Source organism: Carassius auratus, unplaced genomic scaffold (genome assembly GCF_003368295.1).
Source record: "Carassius auratus strain Wakin unplaced genomic scaffold, ASM336829v1 scaf_tig00217029, whole genome shotgun sequence".
Lineage (NCBI taxonomy): Eukaryota > Metazoa > Chordata > Actinopteri > Cypriniformes > Cyprinidae > Carassius > Carassius auratus.
Window position 1 is genome coordinate 184,848 of NW_020528861.1, and position 18,610 is coordinate 203,457.

Here is an 18,610-nt window from a genome sequence, read left to right on the forward strand (position 1 = left end):
AATACTCACTATAAGGCTGTATTATATTTCATGTCTATTCGTTTATGTTTCTAGGTGAAATGTTTGCTGTGCCTAAAGGAGCTGACATACAACAATAACACCTGCATGCACAGACTACTAACAATCTTTATCAATCAAATCAAATCAATATTTATCCAAAGTGAATCTCACAAGATCTGAGGATCCACTAGTATATTGGGTTCAACATAAACATCTGTATCCTCATTTATAACAGCTGGCCCTGCGTTCCTCTGTTCCATGCGAAATGATCTTTTCCAAGGCTGGAGAGGTTCTGTCCAAAAGGAGGATTCATCTAAATCGTCGAAAAATTCTGTTTCTCAATAAAAAGAATGTGTGATCCTTCCCTCACCCACCCCAAACTGCAGTGTTGCAGTTTGTTCCTCTAAATCCATAGTCCCATAAGCACAACACTGCACTAAAACTAGTAACAGTTTAATGCACAAAACACACCAGAAACAATTCTTAACCTTTCCCACCCCACACTTTTCTGTTGTAATTTGCGTTATTACACTCCCTCCACCATAAGAACTACACTCAACACAGTCTCACTTTTGTTGTTCCTACTGTCACTATCCGAACAATTTATGAATAATGAATGAACTGTGTGTGACAGTTGTCTCTGCACAAGTATATTCAGACAGACAGAGAAACATATTTTATTTGAATACCCAGGCAATGGACAAATGTCTGCTCAGGTCATTGATTCAGTATTTTTATTGGTCTGCTATTTCTTTGCACAGTAGCTAGGTGTCACTAGTGAGCAATAATGAATGAAGCCTCGAGTAATGAACCTTTTGGTGAAGCAATGGGCTGCGAGGTCTCAGTGGTTCAGGAAGCCTCATTTTGCCACCACTAGTTACCATACGATCTCAGGGTTGTTATAATCAATGAGGTCAATCAAATCTGTTTAGCCTTTAATTGAGTTTGGTGATTCAGATCAAATGCCAATGTTTTGATTTTCTCTCATCTATTTGTTACAATTCAGTTATAACAGCCAAACCAAATCTGAGTTTAAAAATGTAAGGCTCAAGAGCCCAACTGAACAAAACACTGACCACTATAATGGTGACATAAAAATATTGATTTTCATCTTTGTTGATTCTCGTCAATAATGGTCAATCATCCCTCAATGAATCACTTAATTATCTCATTAACTTTAACTCAGATTCAGTGTTAATTTAACACTCCTATTTTAACACTTTCACACTCTTGAGTGTGGTCTTACATTTACTCCCAGCAGAGTTAATTTCACTCTGTATTTTTTGCTGTGTAGTTTGCATTGCACAAGACATGGTTTCTTTTTCCCATGTATAATATATAAACATTCACTGGTTGTATGTGGTAATATAAGTCATCCGGCGAAGCAGGTTAAATGAATAAAGTAGCTCGGAACGGACTAGAAAATCAGACAACGATTAGCTCAGATCTGATTAATTTGATCTAAACATTTATTCATTGTTGATTATGCGCTTTTGAAGATAGCTCAACTCCATCAAGCTGGGGTCAAAATATTTCAGTATTTCTGGTCATAAGTGTCTGTGATTTGAATAGTTTTATCATTCAGTTCAGAATGTTACTATTGTTAAGTCATCATTTCAGGAGTGACTCGTCACTCTGTACACACAACAATCAGTCTACTCCAGATTATGATGTTGGGAGGGACTGTACAGACTGATTAATTAAACATTAACCCTTTAGGCGCCAGGGCCTTTTGGAAAAAATGTTGTATTTTGACATCAAGATTTCAAAAGCTTGTGGCTTGAGAGGGCTTAAAGATAAAGATCTACTGTCAATTAGACAAATGTTGGGCATGACCAAAAGTTTATGTGGGGTGTAAATATACTCATCTAATTTGCATATTATGACATCACCAGGGGCGGTCATCTCCGATTTCATAATATTTAGGAAATATTAGATATTGAATTGATGTTTGAACTTATTTGCATGTTTTGTGCGTGTGTGTGTGTGTGTGTGTGTGTGTTTGTGTGTGTGTGTTTATCTTCATTCTAAATGATCAGAAACTAGGAAGCCAAAAATAAAACAGGAGACAGTACTAAATTATTTCTATATTACTATACTATATAGCAGTAAAACACGTGAACAGTAGCCTACTTTTTGATCAGTTCATCAGTAATATTCAGGAAATAATAGATATTGAATGGATTTTTAAACTTGCAAGGTTTTTTTCATCTTTTTATTCTCATTCCAAATGATCAGGGGAGAAAAATTATATTACTCTGCCATAGTAAAATAAATTGACCAGTTATCCGCCCACTCTGATATCTAGGTGACACAGTTGTAGTTATTGAGAGTATGGTAGCAATATCTCATTGCATGGCATATTAGGGCTGTGATTAGAAAACTGTTGTAGTGACAGCTGAACTACAGCAGAGAGCAGCAAATTACACTGCTCCAGCCATCTAGCAGAGAAGCTACCTTGAGATTTCAGGAGTCATACACTTCAGCTATTAAATCTTCAAAAACAGCCCATTATGCTGCTTTATATTACACAGTGCATCAGAATTTCACTTTTTTTTTTCCTTGTGATGAATGCAGGATGAAGCATTCACAAAAAGTCACTGTGAATAGCCTTATTCAGATTGTAATTGTTTCTCAGGGGGACGTAAGTGATTTTCACCATTTGCAGTTGGTGCTTTTAATGCCTTCTGAATCCAAGATCTTGGTGCTTTTCTCTCACCACCCTCGTAAAGATCCCCGTCAGAAATACTACTGTTTTTAGACAAACACAGAGGTCGAGTGGTGATTTAATTGCTGCCCGAATCCACATCCCTGAGTTTACAAGAAGAAATTGATTCAAAATTCAGTGTTTAACCCCTTTTTTTAATAACTGTAATTTTCATACATATTTATTTCTGAAATGCTGGAAAGTATTTAAAAGAACAATATTTCATAATTGCTCCACCAAAGCGACTGGGAGCAGATAGAGAAGAAAAACACTCGAAGTGGGTCTTTATTGTGGCAGCAGCAGGTATGCAATAACATTTAAAAGGGGGGGGGGGGGTGAAATGCTCGTTTTCACTCAATATCCTGTTAATCTTGAGTACCTATAGAGGAGTACTGCATCCTCCATAACTCCAAAAAGTCTTTAGTTTTATTATATTCATAAGAGACAGATAGTCTGTACCGATTTTTCCCGGAAAAACACGAGTGGCTGGAGGCGTGACGTGTGGGCGGAGCTAAAGAATCACGAGCGCCAGTAAGCTTTTGAGTTGAGAGCGTTTGGAAGCTGTGACACCGTGAGGACAAAACCATCATCCAAAACAAACCATGGCTAACAGTCAGATTCACCGTATATTTATGATCCAGAATCAGATCCCGAGGCTGAAACTGAACGAGAGCAGCAGCAGCAACGACTCGCTCTGAGCGGGGCTCGAACCCGGGTCTCCGGCATGGGAGGGGACGCACTAACAAGGAGGCAGAGATATTTGAAGCAGTTTTACTCACCGCCTGCGGTTCCAAACACGATCGTGACCCTTTTTCGTTGGGATTGCATCATCCTTAAGAAATAAACGATACGCAAATCCAGCGTCAAACTGGGCCTTGTTTGTAAAACAAGCATCTTCGAAATGCAGGGAACAAACACAAACACTTGCACAACTCCGTCGATGCTCTGTAAAAATAAACTCCATCCACTGGTCCCTTAATGCTGTTTTTTTGGTAATCTGTGCAGGGTTGTCTTGCCCTGGCAACTAAAAATAAGCAACATGTTTAGCATGGGAATCCAACTCTTTAACAGTGTAAAAAACTCAGTATGATTGAAATAGCATTTCACCCCAACCCCCCCCCCCCCTTAAGATGTGTATTATTATAAACAGATATATATCGCGTTTAATTATATACCACTATAGCCCACCTTTGTTCCCATTTTTAAACAGGAGATTTAAATAATCAAATAATAAATATGATTATATATTATAAAATATGCTTGGAATAATAAGAATACAAACAATCATGTGACTGGCCACGTGAGCAGCACTTTCCTGAAGTTTCCCTCTTTTCAGGGTTAACATAGTCAGAGTTTTCATTTAACCTTCTTTCTGAAATAGGCCCCTGGACTTGCTCCAAGATTTGTCATCTTGTTTCTATATTACAAAATCAACAACGTCACAAAAAAAGTGTTTTTTGAGGGAAAGATAACCTTGTTGAGTTTTTCCGGTGCAGCAACAGTGAGGCACACGCATGTCGAGTTCACACTCTCTCAGGCCACACCTTGTATTTCTCACGCTGAGAAGTAAGGGATAGCTTGTCCCACTATTTAAACAATTAACTCTTTCCCCGTCAGCATTAAAAAAAAAAAAAAACAGTTTGCAGCCACCGCCAGCGATTTTGTTGATTTTCAGTCAAATTATATATTTTTTTCTGTATGCAACACACTAAAATAATGATCACAGATTTAAACAAAAAAAAATTTTTTTTTATTTTTTATTTTTTTATCAACACTAGAATATAGGTTTCCTAAATAATCGATAATTTTGAGCAAAAAGTTAAAAAAAATCTAATTTTTATCAAAAACTACATCTGGATAATATTCAGTATGAATATCAAAGAATAAATCCTGTAAATCGCTTCCATCAACACCTCCAAAGCTAGCACAGATTTGTATATACCACTTCCTGGATCAACATCGTACTTTGTAACATTATGCTGTTTTCATTTATGCTGTCTATTGCTGATAATCACATTATTTTTCATATGCATCTGTTTACATAAGAGATTAATGTTTACCGTCCTTTTCACGTGTGTTTTTGTTCAGGATGTCTTGTACTCGTTCAGAAGATGTGTAATAGTGCCCCTGAGTGTATAACCGTGAAAACTCGTTATAACTCATCAATGAAAGGGAAAGAGTTAATAGACAAGGCTGGGGAAGTTATCTGTCCAGGTCATATCTGTCTCAGAATTATACAGAGTTACATAACACCTACCAGCCAAGCATGAACATGGATGCACACCCACACAGAGAGTAAGTTGATAGAGCAAGATCCCCTTCGGGTGTTTTTTTTTTTTTTTTAGCATTTTTAACATTTAGATTTTACGATGCCTAGACGAATCGCTTACCTCCCTGTCAACACTTTGCTCTCACAGTGATGTCACCATGAGCTCCCAGGATACTCGTGATGAGGTCACAATGTGAGGTCACTGTGAGCTAAAAGTGTAACCTCACACTGCACTCAATGTGTGCTCAAAGTGCCTCACTAATGTGAGGTCAAAGTGCACTCACTGTACAGAGATTAGGTACCCAGCATGCACTGCAGCATGAAGCTTTTAATTGTCACCATTGTTGAGATTCATACACTGATTTGTTTTATGTTTCTCTGTTTTTAAATGACACTGTAGTTCAAAATGCTTGTGACTTGTTATGCTTTTACATAAATTATTAAACTGCTGGCATATGTTGCATCATTAAATACCTTTTATAATTAAAAAAAAAAACGTTAGATAAGTAGCTCCCCACAAAAACTGCATGTTGAATCTGGGTGGTGATTGTGTTATCAATAACAATCCGATATCACCTGGTTGCGGTTTCTTTTTGGTATTTCTTGCTTTAACAAATGTGCTTTACAAACACAGTTACAGCAGCCCAAAAAATATAATGTCTAAAAAGTCAAGGGTTAAGAGTCCAACTAAAGCAGATACTAAGCAGCTTGATGCTAGCGTGTGAAATGAAACAATCAAACATCATAACTCTCTGTTCATTCTCAATAAGTGCTTTTGTAGATGTTTATCTAAGGCGGAAATAGACTTCCATAGAAGTAGCTTTCAAACACTGCAGATTTCTGTCAGTGTGGATAATTCACACAGATTCTTATTTAAATTACTGGATTTTAGCCGCAAAAATTTTCTGAGCAACTGTAAATGTGACCGTACCTTTAAAAGCCACTTGCAGCAGTGTGGCAAGAACATTGATTTATCTAATGTATTTCAATTTTTTAATGATACATTTTTTATTTATTTACTTCACTTATTTAATGATTTGTCAACTTTATTTAAGCATTTGTTTCACTTATGTTATGATTTATTGTTCATAAAATGATTGATTTCCGATGAGATCACATCTGACATAATGTACATATAGACATAATGCTTTCAATGCAGTTGAAATTTATTTGAAGGTTTGCTACATTTATACAATAGTAAATTAAACGATCAAAAACAAAGATAAAGTAAAAGCTTAAACCTTCACATCTGTCAAATGGTGAAAATAATATCAGACATTGGTTTCTGAAAACACTGATGTTTCTAAAACGCACGTTTGATCTTCATGCGGATGGATTTCAGACCGACATCAAGCCCCTTCCAACTTTGCCAAACATCCCCAATGGCAAAAAAGTTTGCATTTGGAGTTTTTCCCCATAAATACACACCATTAGGGTTTGTGCCGTGACAGTTTTTGTACCAAAATGCGCCGAGATGCAGACCGGCACAGTTATGTTCGTAGGAATCTTGGTCCTTGTCAAAGGTGGAGAACTTCTCTCCGTCATGGTACAACAAAGATTCACCTGCAGAGGAAGAGCATCACTCAGCACATTGAGATCGTATGACTTATTCACTTATTCATGACATATTGACCATTTATAATAATACATTTCTGATTATTTAGAATGACATCTATTTCTGATTAAAAAAAATAATAATAATAATAATAATAAATAAAAAAACTCTGATATTATACTATATAAGGAACTCTCTAATTTGGTACATTACTGTAATATTAGAGGTTAAAATTTACAACAGAGCCCAAAGTACTATATTCAACTGCTATTTATTTTCAGGTATATCCACTGATGTATATAATGACTGGATGGATGCGTTCTTAACTACGGACAGTGACTGACAGCCGAAACACTGACCCATATCACCCGATTTAAAGCGTATCAGTCGCACGGGATTAGATTGCATGGTATTTTTATGTAAATTAATTTTTACTTCTACCTGCAATATTCTGATATAATGTGAAATTACATAAACTGACTGTGCAAGGCAAATTAAGGTATGTGACTAAAAAGCATAAATCTTTATTCAGATTTCAGAATGAGCTTGTCGTTTGTACATATGTTGTGGATTTCGTCTGTCCGTTGTTTATCACAAGATCTTGCTGCCAGACCAGACCCTGAACCCCTCCATGAGGGTAATGTTATATCAGATGACGAGATGGATGGCACCAATGAACTTCTTCACATACACATCCAAGTCTCTTCTTCTTTGTCAAATAAAGATTGTGGCCCAGTTGGGGTTGTAATGATTTCACATTGGGGCCATATTTATTCAGGCAATCTCCAATTTAATGTGTTCTGTCACAATAATGCTTGTAAAGACAATGATGTTCAAAAAGGTAAAGATCCAAAATAGTCTTTAATAACAGTCACAGGTTGAACCAAACAAAGCAGGCAAGTAACACAAACATAACAGAGATGGCAGCAGACAAATATCAGCAAGAAGGACCAAAAGAGAAAGACACAGAGCAAAACTGTAACACCTACCTGCTCCGCCATCGATGAATCCTGAAACATGCAGTCGATACCCATCAGCTTCAGGACCCACAGAGAAAGAGGAGTACACCGCAAAAACTTGATTTCCTTCAAAGTCCTCCAGATCCACTCTCAGCGTGTCCCTCCTGTTGCGTGTCAGCTGGTTCATGTTCTCCAGCCCTGATCACACACACACATGAAGAACACGCTCAACCAAACACACACACACACACACACACACACACTGTGAGATCTTACCCAGCCAGTATTCTCCCTCCACATTCCCAAATCCTCTCTTGTACTGATCCCACGGCCGATAGAAGTTGACACTGCCCTCCATTCTCCTCTGAATCACCTGTGATGGGTTTATGTTGAAGATATTATTCATAATGAATGTTCTGATGTGTGTTAATGATTTATAGTCACATTAATACCGTCCATCCTCCATTGTCTTCAACTTTCCCATCTGAGATCATCTCACAGTAAACCCAGAGAGGAGCGTCGCCCGCTGGATAGATGGGATAAATCCCACTGATTTTTTGTCCTGAGTTAAAAATGTCAGAACAGTCGAATGGCATGAATTTACAGTCACTGCCCAGTACAGCCGGAAGAAGAGCCACCAAAAACACCATTATCTATATGAGACAGAAAGATAAAGAGATTAAATAAAAATAAAAAAAATGTTGAAAACATCTCTAGGAATGTAGAGTTAGTATAAACTTACTGCCATCTTCTCAATATTTCCCACAGCAGATCACAGCAGAGATCTGTTTTACCTTGACAAAAATAACAATCATGTTTCTGTTATGTCTATTTCCTGAAAGATCAAGTTTATGTTCTGTAAAGTAACTGACCATTTGTGTTGTGCCTCTTGTGTTGTTCTGTTTGATAAAAACACTCTTATATATATCTGTCAGATTCTCAGGCGCCTCCTCTGCATCTTTATGTAAATGTAAGCACTAGATGTCTAGCTACATGATCATATTATCTGTAATGTATGTTTACAGAGAGAGAGAGGGGGGGGGGGGGGGGGGATGCAAGATTAAATATTAGATTCTGGCAAATAACCCATTCTGCAGCCAAAAGTTATTTACACACTAAGTCACACACCATCAATTATAATAAAGAACAAAATGGCCACAACTGTTTTATTTATATTAATTAATCATATTAAAGTCAAAGTGTAGATTGCCTCTCAAACAGCCTGACAACTTGCACTCAGATTTTCCGGTAGAGCCAGACAAATATATTATGATAGCAAACCCTAACAAAATATGTCCTCTGAATCTCCAAAATGTCTCTTTCTCTATAGGTTTTATGAACAATAAGGGAACTTATTTCCATGTTATCATTCTGCAAACATTATGTAAATGTTACTTTCAAATGGGAATTTTCTGAAAGGAGTAGCAATATTTAACAAATGTAAGAAGAAGTCCAACCAAAATATCTGTGCTAATGTATGAGTATATAGTAAATACCAGAGTATTTGGAACAAACATTCTGTTCATGTCACTGAAAAATGTTATGTAAGCTTTAGGAGCAGCTGACCAGAGTTTGAATCTATTCCGTAACTTATTGCATTACAGATTATAACCGGACACTTCATCGGTTTCTGTTCAAGATGTTGATGCCGAAACGCATCTTCGGGAGCATCTGACCAGTAATGCAGTTCATGTTCAAAGGACGAGCTTTTAAAAGCAAGGATTTTTGTACTTGTACTTAAGAAAAATTCTGTCTTAACAACTTTCACTTGTGATGGAGTAATATTTGACCATCAGTGTCTGTACTTTCACTCAAGTAGTGGAGTGGTTTACTTTGTCCACCTCTGGTTGCAAGCCCCAGCCAATGAAGAAAAGGGAGGGTTGCACAGGACACTAGAAGAGCCAGCATCCATGGCATTTTGGTAGGGATCCCAATTCGTCAGTCATTACCAACATGGCGTTGACAGGGACTGACTGAAAGGGAACATCTCGGTTACGTATGTAACCCTCGTAACATGAAGGTGGGACCGGGGTCGTCACCACAACTGATCGGCAGCAATAACCTAACTAGGCCAATGCATTGCACACGCTGCGTATTCATACCCGCAACATGATCAGTGGCAGCTGTGCATTGGCTCATTTATTTTACACTTAAGTTGGATTGGTTTCTCAAAGTGAGACCCCAATTCGCCTGTCATTACTGACATGATGTCTCTGTCCACTCTTCGGGGAAAGAGGGTTACAAACGTAAGTGAGACGTTTCTGAGAGAAGTTCAGAATAAGGGTTGAAAATAATAATTTTTCACATATTATTTATTTATTTACTTATTTATTTGTTGTGTCATTATAAGCAAATCTCAAGGAACATATTAAAAATAATAAAAAAAGTCCATGTCATGAGCCCTTTAAAGAAAGAAACTTAATAAGAAGAGAGTTCCGGCTTCAGAAATGTTATTTTCAGTGCTGTTTAGATGTTTAGACAGTTTCACTGTAAATTCTGTAGAAAAATATAGTTTGTTCTCGTTGTATGGTTTTGGGTAATTGCTGTTTGTCCTCGATGGGTTTTGGTCTTGAATGTGTTCTAGTGAAAAGCTTAAGAGCTAATAACAGATCGCATGGCCTCCAGCTTTGCATGTGTCAGAACAGAAATGAGTCTTATGTTGGTTTTTGGGATGTCAACAGCTCAAACCAATTCTTTTCTTTTATTCAGAGAAAAACATATTGTTTTGTGTGTCAAGAGTACAAATGTATAAAAACAAATAAAGCACTATGAAGACACAAATACAGACAGTGTCTTGAAATGTAAGCCTGTTTACCTCTCAAACATCTGATCTACTGAAGAGCAAACCATTGAGGATGTTGTGTTTTGTTTTGAACATGTCATGTCATCTGCAAAGAAAAAATGGATCCAAGAAACATGTTTGTTAATGTAAGTTAAACAGTACATTGTGCATTATGATGAATTTCCAAGTGAAGGCAGGTGTGAGTGCATGTGATCTGCATGCAAAGTGAGGCCAAGACTTTTGGAGGGTGCCGGGTGTCAAGAAGGGCTGCGAAGAACCCACTTCTCTCCAGGAAAAGCAACAGTGCAGACTGGTCTTCCCCACTGGGCAAAGTTACGTCCAGTGGACGTCTTTTTATGTCTTTGCTGACGTTGAAAAGACGTCCACTGAGGAGCCAGAATGAAAGTTTTTATGACGTCTTTTTTTGACGTCTTCTGTACGTCCGATTTAGACGTTCACAGAACCTGCTTACAAGGTTAAAAACTAGTTAAAAAGTGTTCAGTAGAAATATTTTCAACATAATTTAAGGTTAATTTAGGCATAACTTATACTTTTTCTCAAATCAACACTCTCAGGATGCATTAGATTTAGAGTCATGTTATATCAATGTAATTTTCTGTGTTTGTCCTAAAATCAAGAAAATAAAATAATCTTTATGAAATAATGAAATAACTAACGATTGAGCATGAGGTAAAATCAACTGCAAATCAAAGACATTAAATCTCTGAAGATCTCAGCAGAGGAGGATCAATCATCTTTTATCATAAAGATTATTTTATTTTCTTGATTTTAGGACAAACACAGTGTCTGAAAATTACATTGAAATAACACGTTTAAATCCTGAGAGTGTTGATTTGGTCCAGAAACAGTATAAATTATGCCTAAATGAACCTTAAATGATGTTGAAAATATGTCCACTGACCACTTTTGGACTAGTTTTTAACCTTGTAAGGAGGTTCTGTGAACATCTAAATCAGACGTACAGAAGACGTCAAAAAGAGACGTCATAAAAACTGTCATTCTGGCTCCTCAGTGGACGTCTTTTCAACGTCAGCAAAGACATAAAAAAGACGTACACTGGACGTAACTTTGCCCAGTGGGGAAAACATGGTAAATTAAGAACTGTTTGGCATGATGACCTTTCATTTCTGACAGCAGCCACAGTCCCATTTAGCAGCTTGTTGGCAACCGTCTTTTTTAAGAAACATAACAGTTAAAAAAATCACAACTGGGGTGTTACTGGTGTGTTTTATGTTGTAGAATAAAACGTGACAGTTGAACCTGTGTGAATCATGGACCTTATTTTAGGGATTTAACCAAAATCCCATTCAAAAAACCAATTGACTCTTTATGGAACTGGAAGTGCTAAAATGCTAACTCTCTTCCGGGTTTTTGCCTGCAACGTGACATCATAGGTCCAGGACTCTGTTCTCATGAAATGTGTCAAAAATTTTGTTCCCTATTGAATTTTATTTTTTTATTTTTTTATGCTGGGATGACATGCACATGACCAGCATAAACCAGTAAAGGACCAGCATCCCAGCATCAAAACATACCTAACCTGCATATGCTTCTTTTTTTTATTTTCTTTTTTCAGTAGGGTTGTATGTAAATTATTATAATTATTATTTTGTATTTGTGACATTACTGCATATGATTACATTTACCCCATATACTACCATATACTTTACTCTATATTATATTTATAATATTTTAAAACAGGCTTTAAACAGATGTACAGTATTTTAGAAGAGCTTAGAAGAGTTGCTATCAGGATAACTGTCATTAACAGATATAAGGCGGGGCTTGAGAGAGGGACTGTTATTGTTACATTTGTTGTTAATTTTAGGTGAAATATGTCCCGGACACGTAATTAGTGGCTAAATAACACCAGCAGTTTCCTTAACTCGCATAATCGGTGTCAATAAAATCCACTATTTTGCTTAAGTATGTATTATATGCAATATAAAATGGGTTAACTAATCATTATATCTGTGATTGTTGCACTCATTTTCCCACAATCATCCGTTGTCTGTCAATGCGCTCATTTTCGTCAAACTAAGTCATATCCAGCGCTCCAGTCCAGCAGGGGGCGGAAGTGCGTCACATGTTGCTGCGTCTTGCGCAGAGCTCACGACGGAAGTAGTACCAGTAGTACAGAGTTTTCCTTTCTGCTGCTGTGTGATTAACGTATTTCAGGTCGGTTATGTGAATTTACTGCATAATGTAGGCTACTTTAAGATATTATGACCTTGTGCTTTATCGTATCTCGCTATTGTGTGTCGGACGATGATTTATGTTTTACAGAGAAGCGAGTTCAATATCATGTTTTAATACTTCAAATCCAGCAGCTAAACGTTTCTTAAATGTGATTAATATTATGCATTATTGTATAATATTTGATAGAAAGCATAAGTCATCTTTGTAACATTGTTATGATTTCTTGAGCACTTTTTTTTCTCTCTAAGGTAAATTTTTCATAGTAAAATATAAAAAAATTTATTATGAAAAGATTTGTATTTAAAACGTTTCATTGAATGATTAGATTTTATTTTAGATTTGTCTGTTTTACCATTATCCCAGACATTCAGTAGAAAACCATAAACAAGTTTTTGTAAATATTCTTTGAACTAATAATTACTAGTAACTTTATTAACTGGCCATGAAGGCAGTTCATTTTAATAAATTATATTAATATAAAGAAAGGTTAGTGAGATTGAAGAATCTGAAGAAACATCTAATTATATGTGAATTAGTTTTTTTCAGTCCATTATCAATGTGTCTTCCAGTAACCATGAAGTTTTTGTGTTCAGATGTTGATCATGAAAGCGCAGGTGGATGTGGTCTGCTGTAAATCAGTAGGAACTGATCTGTCCATGCTGGATATTGAGGATTTCATCACAGAAATCTGTCAGCTGAAGAAAGTGGTGGCTTCACTGGAGGCAAAGCTAAGAGAAAGAGGAGACAAACTGAACAGAGAGGTTTGAACAGATCTTCATTTTATCCTTCAGCTCAGACACAAAGTGAGACTCCTTTCACAAACCAAACTCATTTCTTATCACCATCTCAAATTAACTATTCACCAGTATAAGCACCACTAGAGTTAACTTCTGAGCAATGAGGCTAATATCAGTATTTTGTTGTTTATCATTGTTTATCTGTGATGTGCTTTTCAGGATGTGGAGCAGGTTTGGGTGCGTGAGACTGATGGGACAGAAGCTCAGGATTCAGTCTGGAGCGTCAGAGATCAGAGATCCAGAGACACACAGGACTCAGAGCTCAGCCTCACTTTACTCTGTTATACTGACGCTCAGGATCATGAATCCACTGATCAAACCTCTGACTGTAACGCTGGAGAACAGCAGATGCTGCAGACGCCGCTGAAGATGTGCTCCGTCAAACTGGTGGACTGCAGGAACCTGATCGAGAGCAGAGGAGAAGAAACCACCGCAGAGAAACAACAACAACACACTGATGAGGAAGAGGAGGAGAATAATGGGGAGGATGATGATGATGATGATGATGAAGATGAATATTTCATTCTTCACGGTTTATTTCTCCTTTCATGACCTTTTTTTTCATGACACTTGAAAGTCAGCAGAGACTCTGATCAGGTTTATATTGGTTGATGGTGCAGATCTTCTGAGATATTTGGGAACATGATGGAAAATGAAAAACTTACAGCAAATTCAAATGGACATATTTCCGACAATATTTTGATAAAGTTGTCCAAGCACTGAGCCTTGAGGAACCCCAGTCGCAAAAAGTTGTGACTTAGATACTTTAAGACACCCTGAAGGATCTATCTGAGAGGTAGGACTTGAACCACAGGAGTGCAGTTCCAGACATGCCCATCCTTCTGAGTGGGACAGAAGAATCTGGTGATTAACGGTGTCAATAGCAGCAGACAGATCCAGCAAGATTAGTACTGAGGATTTGGAAGCTGCTCCTGCCAGTTTGCAGGGCCTCAGTAACTGCGAGCAGGACAGTCTTAGTTGATTGGCTGCCTTTGAAGCCAGACTGGTTGCTGTTAGCTGTAAGAGTTGATGAAGGAGGAGGGAAAAGAGGAAAGAGAAGAGAAAGCTTTGAAAAGTTTTTGAGAGTCAGAACATTTGATAATTTTGGTAGTATGTCATTCTAGCAGTCGAGACATTTGCAGAGGAGGAAGAGATGAGTGACTGATACACTTTAAGGTCGGTAGAGTTTTTTCATTTGCACTATTTCCTCTTTGCAGCCCTGAGTTCAGAGCGATGTTCCAAGGGGCAGAGGGGGTAGTGCATGCTGGTTTGGATGAAAGTGGGCAAAATTTGTCAAAGCAAGATGTTAGAATGGAGATTGTCAATAGCACCGATTGTGTCCAGTGCTGAAAACTGAGAGAGTGAAGGAAGTGTGGATTAAACCATAGAGGATAGGCGAGAAGGAGAGAGTGGGCGTAGTTTACATCGAAAGGTGACCTGCGGAGGAGTGTGTGCTGTGTCAGGAGTCAGTGTGAGGTTGGAAGTGATGAGGAAGTGGTCTGAGGTGTGTAGTGGAGTAACTAAAGTGTTGTCAGTGGAGCAATAGCATGTGCAGATGAGGTCCAGTTGGTTGCCTGACTTGTGAGTAGCCGTATTAGACGCTCGCTTTAGATCAAATAACGACAGCAGAGTGTTGAAGTCAGAAGCTTGGGGTTTATCTAGATGGATGGTGAAGTCACCGAGCAGTACCAGAGGAGTACCATCCTCAGGAAAGTTTGACAGTAACACCAACTTAACCAAGAAGTTGCCCAGTTGACCTGGGTCACGATAAATGACTACAAAGTGGATTTTAACAGGGTGGGTTATAGTAATCTTCAAATAGAAGATCAAATTTCCATTCATTTTAGATTAGGAGACCAGTACATCCACCCCTCCCAATTGTGCGATGGGTGTGGGAAAAATGGAAATTAGTGGAGAGGGCTGCAGGAGTGGCAGATACATTTTCTACTTGTCCTACATGTTTGCATCTTTATCTTTTGCTGGTTTGCATTGCACATGAACATTAGTTAAGTTCACTAAACATTAGACTCGCTTAAAGAGTGCTGCAAAATGTGCGCATTGAATTAATTCAGTCGAGTTCAAATGATCACTAAACGTTTGTCATGACATCTCTCTGCTTGCATGATAAATATTATTTTAGAAATTAATAATTATTTTATTTTAACACTGCATACTTGTACAGTGATAACTATGAAAAAAGAAGATAAAAAGTCTTAACGGTCTTATCAAGTAACTGTACTACATTGAATCACCGAATGCAGATACAAAATTTTTTGTTATTTTTACAGATACAAATACTGGCTGTTACATTAAAATTTCAATATGTAATGTCATAATTATAAAGTTTTGACCATTTACACATGTAACTGTTGCATACGGCTATGAATTAATAAGCATTTAATGATAAGAACTATTTAATGTCTTTTCATTTACAGTAGCATGAACCACGAGTAGTCGAGTAACTCACATATTTAAAAAAAAAAAAAAAAATCGCCTAGCAGAAATCAGTAGTCGTGCAACCCCTAGTGATTTTTGAGTGTTAGTAGTAATAGTAGAAAGTGAGTACAGTTGTCCTAAACAAGTATATGAGAACAAGCTGTAAAGAGTAAAGAAAAGTAAAGAAAGGGGAGAAAATAAATACTCAAGTGCCTTGTCGATGGTGTCACACAGGTAGTATTAAAAGATGTCAGTGAAAGACCAAAAATCATTACAAGCACTGACAGCGAGAGACTCATTAGCACTGCATCTTATGTCTTCGATGAGGAGAAAAGAGTGGTTGTTGCTGGTGTAATGGAGAACAGAGAGTCGGAACTGTGCCGCTAAACCTCACTCCCCTGATCTCAAGAGATGCATTAGTAATTGATGCAAGTGGCTGCAGTCATTTAGCCTCCTTGTTAGTGCATCCGCCTCCCATGGCTGAGATCTGGGTTTTGAGGCCCAGTTGGAGGAAGGACGAGTTGTGGCGGCAAAGACCCGGGGGAGAGGGGTTACATTGGTGCCGTGACCCGGATGAGAGTGAGGTTTAGGGGGGCTGAGTGTAACGGATGCCAGCGGGTAGGTGCTGTGCAGGTAAAACCTCACTCCCCTGATCTCAAGAGACGCACTAGCAACTGGCTGCAGTCATTAAGCCTCCTTGTTAGTGCGTCCACCTCCAATGCTGGAGTCCCAGGTTCGAAGGCCCACTCAGAGTGAGTACGTAGTGTTGCGGTGAGGACCCGGGAGAGAGGGGTTACACTGGTATGATTATTGAAATTGCAAAATGTGCTTCAGCCAAGAATTTTCATTCAGTGCATCCCTAGATGTTATCTAACTTTATTCAGCTATATTTTAAAGTTGTTTATTAAAGTTTTTTCCCTTTCAGATGTCAATGGTGGCTCATCTTCTGATAGAGATGAAAAAACAGTCTCAACATCAAAAGAGCAGCTGCAGACCAAGAGTTTCTCCTGCAGCACCTGTGGAAAAACACTGAGTTCAGAGAGTCATTTAGTAAGACATGAGAGAACACACACAGATCAGAAAGACTTCAGCTGTAAGGTATGCAACATCAGCTTTCCTACCACAGAAGGGTGGAGACTTCACTCAAAAGAGCACAGTGGGAAGAAGGTATTTCACTGCGAACAGTGTGGGAAGGTTTTTTTCACCACTGCTCAAATTATGAAAGCTCATAAAAAAACACACAGCGAAAAGTTTTTCCACTGCAATGAATGTGACAAGTATTTCAGCACCAAAGGACATCTTGATGCTCATAAGCGAATCCACACGGGAGAAAGACCTTACAAGTGTCCTCACTGCGAGAGAAGATTCAATCACGGATCTCATCTGAGGACACATTTGCATTTCCACACTAATGAGAGACCGTATCAGTGCAGTGAATGTGGGAAAACCTTTACAGACTCAGGCTCTCTAAATTCACACCAGAAAATCCATTCTGATGACAAACCGTTTCAGTGCAAACACTGCGACAAACGATTCCGTCAGATTGCTAATCTGAATTGTCACGAGAGGATTCACACTGGAAAGAAACCATATATGTGCGCCCACTGTGGGAAGAGTTTTTCTGATCCAACTCATTTCAGAGACCATAAGCGAGTCCACACTGGAGAAAAACCATATCACTGCAGCATTTGTGGGAAGAGTTTCAAGCAAAACACTAACTTAATAAAGCATCAGAGGATTCATAGCGGAGAAAGACCGTTTAAATGCTCACAGTGTGAAAAGACGTTTACTCGATCTGACGTCCTTAAGATCCATCAGCGAGTTCATACAGGAGAGAAACCTTACTCCTGCCCCATCTGCGGCGAGAGATTTGCTTATTTAGGTAGTTTTCAGACCCATCAGAACAAACACGCTAAAGAACAAACTGCTCCAGAATCATCAGAGTGACTTTTCATGTCTTGGTCTGTCAGTAAAGGCTTTATTTCTGCAGTTGCTTTCATCATTCATGCCATGTGATATATGACAATAGCATCATACAAATGATGATTTCAATTTAAAACATGAACCATATATTATAGATCAGGTGAATTGGATTTCTGAGCAATGTTCGTAGTGTGGATATTAAGTCCAGGATCACTGAGTGATTTCACTGTTCGTACAGTAGGCTATTCCACACCAGAGAGCGAGTTGTGTTATTTGTGTCTGTTATTTTTCCTCATATAACGTTGGTGTCAAACTCATTTCCTGGAGAGCAGCACTGCACAATTTAGCTCCAACCCTAATCAAACACACCTGATCCAACTAATCAAGCTCTTCAGGATCACTAGAAACTTCCAAGCAGTTGTGAGTTGGAGCTAAACTCTGCAGACCTGTGGCCCTCCAAGAATCGGATTTAAGAAAATATTCTCAGATATGGAGGCAAATCATATGAACTATCAATTAAAGTTTGACGTTACTTGACATTATTTTTTAATAAAACAATTAAATAACTCAAACTACTGTTGTATAAATGTAGTGTTCACAGTTGTTCTGATGTGCAGAATATCAGTGTTAATTTCACAGAAGAATGAAGATCAGAAACTGTCAGAGATCTACAGTAATTCACATGAAATATGTAAAAAATGGCCATGTATGTAAATTCTTATTATTTTGTATTTGTGAGAATACTGCATGTGATTAAATTTACCCCATATGCTTTACTTATGTACTGTATATTATACTTATAATATTTTAAAACAGGCTTAAACAGACTTAAATTATGTTAGAAGAGCAAATAGTCAACAGTTGCTATGTGTCATTAACGGATTTAAGGCGGGGTTCAAGAGAGCGACTGTTATTGTTAATTTAGGCTTTCTACATTTGTTGTTAATTTTAGGTGAAATATG

General features: G+C 37.9%; 2 protein-coding genes across 2 annotated transcripts; one reads left to right on the forward strand and one right to left on the reverse strand.

Moving 5' to 3' along the window:
* Positions 1 to 7,340: 7,340 nt before the first annotated feature.
* On the reverse strand, positions 7,341 to 7,848 carry LOC113099760 (microfibril-associated glycoprotein 4-like). The gene is made up of 2 exons (XM_026264705.1): positions 7,767 to 7,848; positions 7,341 to 7,688 (listed from the first exon to the last, which is right to left on the reverse strand). Exons 1-2 carry the CDS (start codon positions 7,846 to 7,848, stop codon positions 7,393 to 7,395), a joined length of 378 nt encoding a protein of 125 aa, XP_026120490.1. The 3' UTR covers positions 7,341 to 7,392.
* A 5,235-nt stretch (positions 7,849 to 13,083) lies between these two features.
* On the forward strand, positions 13,084 to 18,393 carry LOC113099745 (zinc finger protein 883-like). The gene is made up of 3 exons (XM_026264678.1): positions 13,084 to 13,253; positions 13,449 to 13,821; positions 16,651 to 18,393. The coding sequence occupies exons 1-3, from the start codon at positions 13,086 to 13,088 to the stop codon at positions 17,670 to 17,672; spliced, it is 1,563 nt and encodes a 520-aa protein (XP_026120463.1). The 5' UTR covers positions 13,084 to 13,085; the 3' UTR covers positions 17,673 to 18,393.
* Positions 18,394 to 18,610: the final 217 nt, after the last annotated feature.

What these genes read in the sequence shown, in the direction of transcription:
- LOC113099760 (XM_026264705.1), bottom strand. Translation starts at nt 7,848, where the DNA reads ATGGAGGGCAGTGTCAACTTCTATCGGCCGTGGGATCAGTACAAGAGA. An exon ending in GGAGGGAGAATACTGGCTGG is followed by an intron (nt 7,689 to 7,766) that starts GTAAGATCTCAC and finishes GTGTGTGATCAG; the next exon opens with GGCTGGAGAACATGAACCAG.
- LOC113099745 (XM_026264678.1), top strand. Translation starts at nt 13,086, where the DNA reads ATGTTGATCATGAAAGCGCAGGTGGATGTGGTCTGCTGTAAATCAGTA. An exon ending in GAGACAAACTGAACAGAGAG is followed by an intron (nt 13,254 to 13,448) that starts GTTTGAACAGAT and finishes TGTGCTTTTCAG; the next exon opens with GATGTGGAGCAGGTTTGGGT. An exon ending in TGAATATTTCATTCTTCACG is followed by an intron (nt 13,822 to 16,650) that starts GTTTATTTCTCC and finishes TTTCCCTTTCAG; the next exon opens with ATGTCAATGGTGGCTCATCT.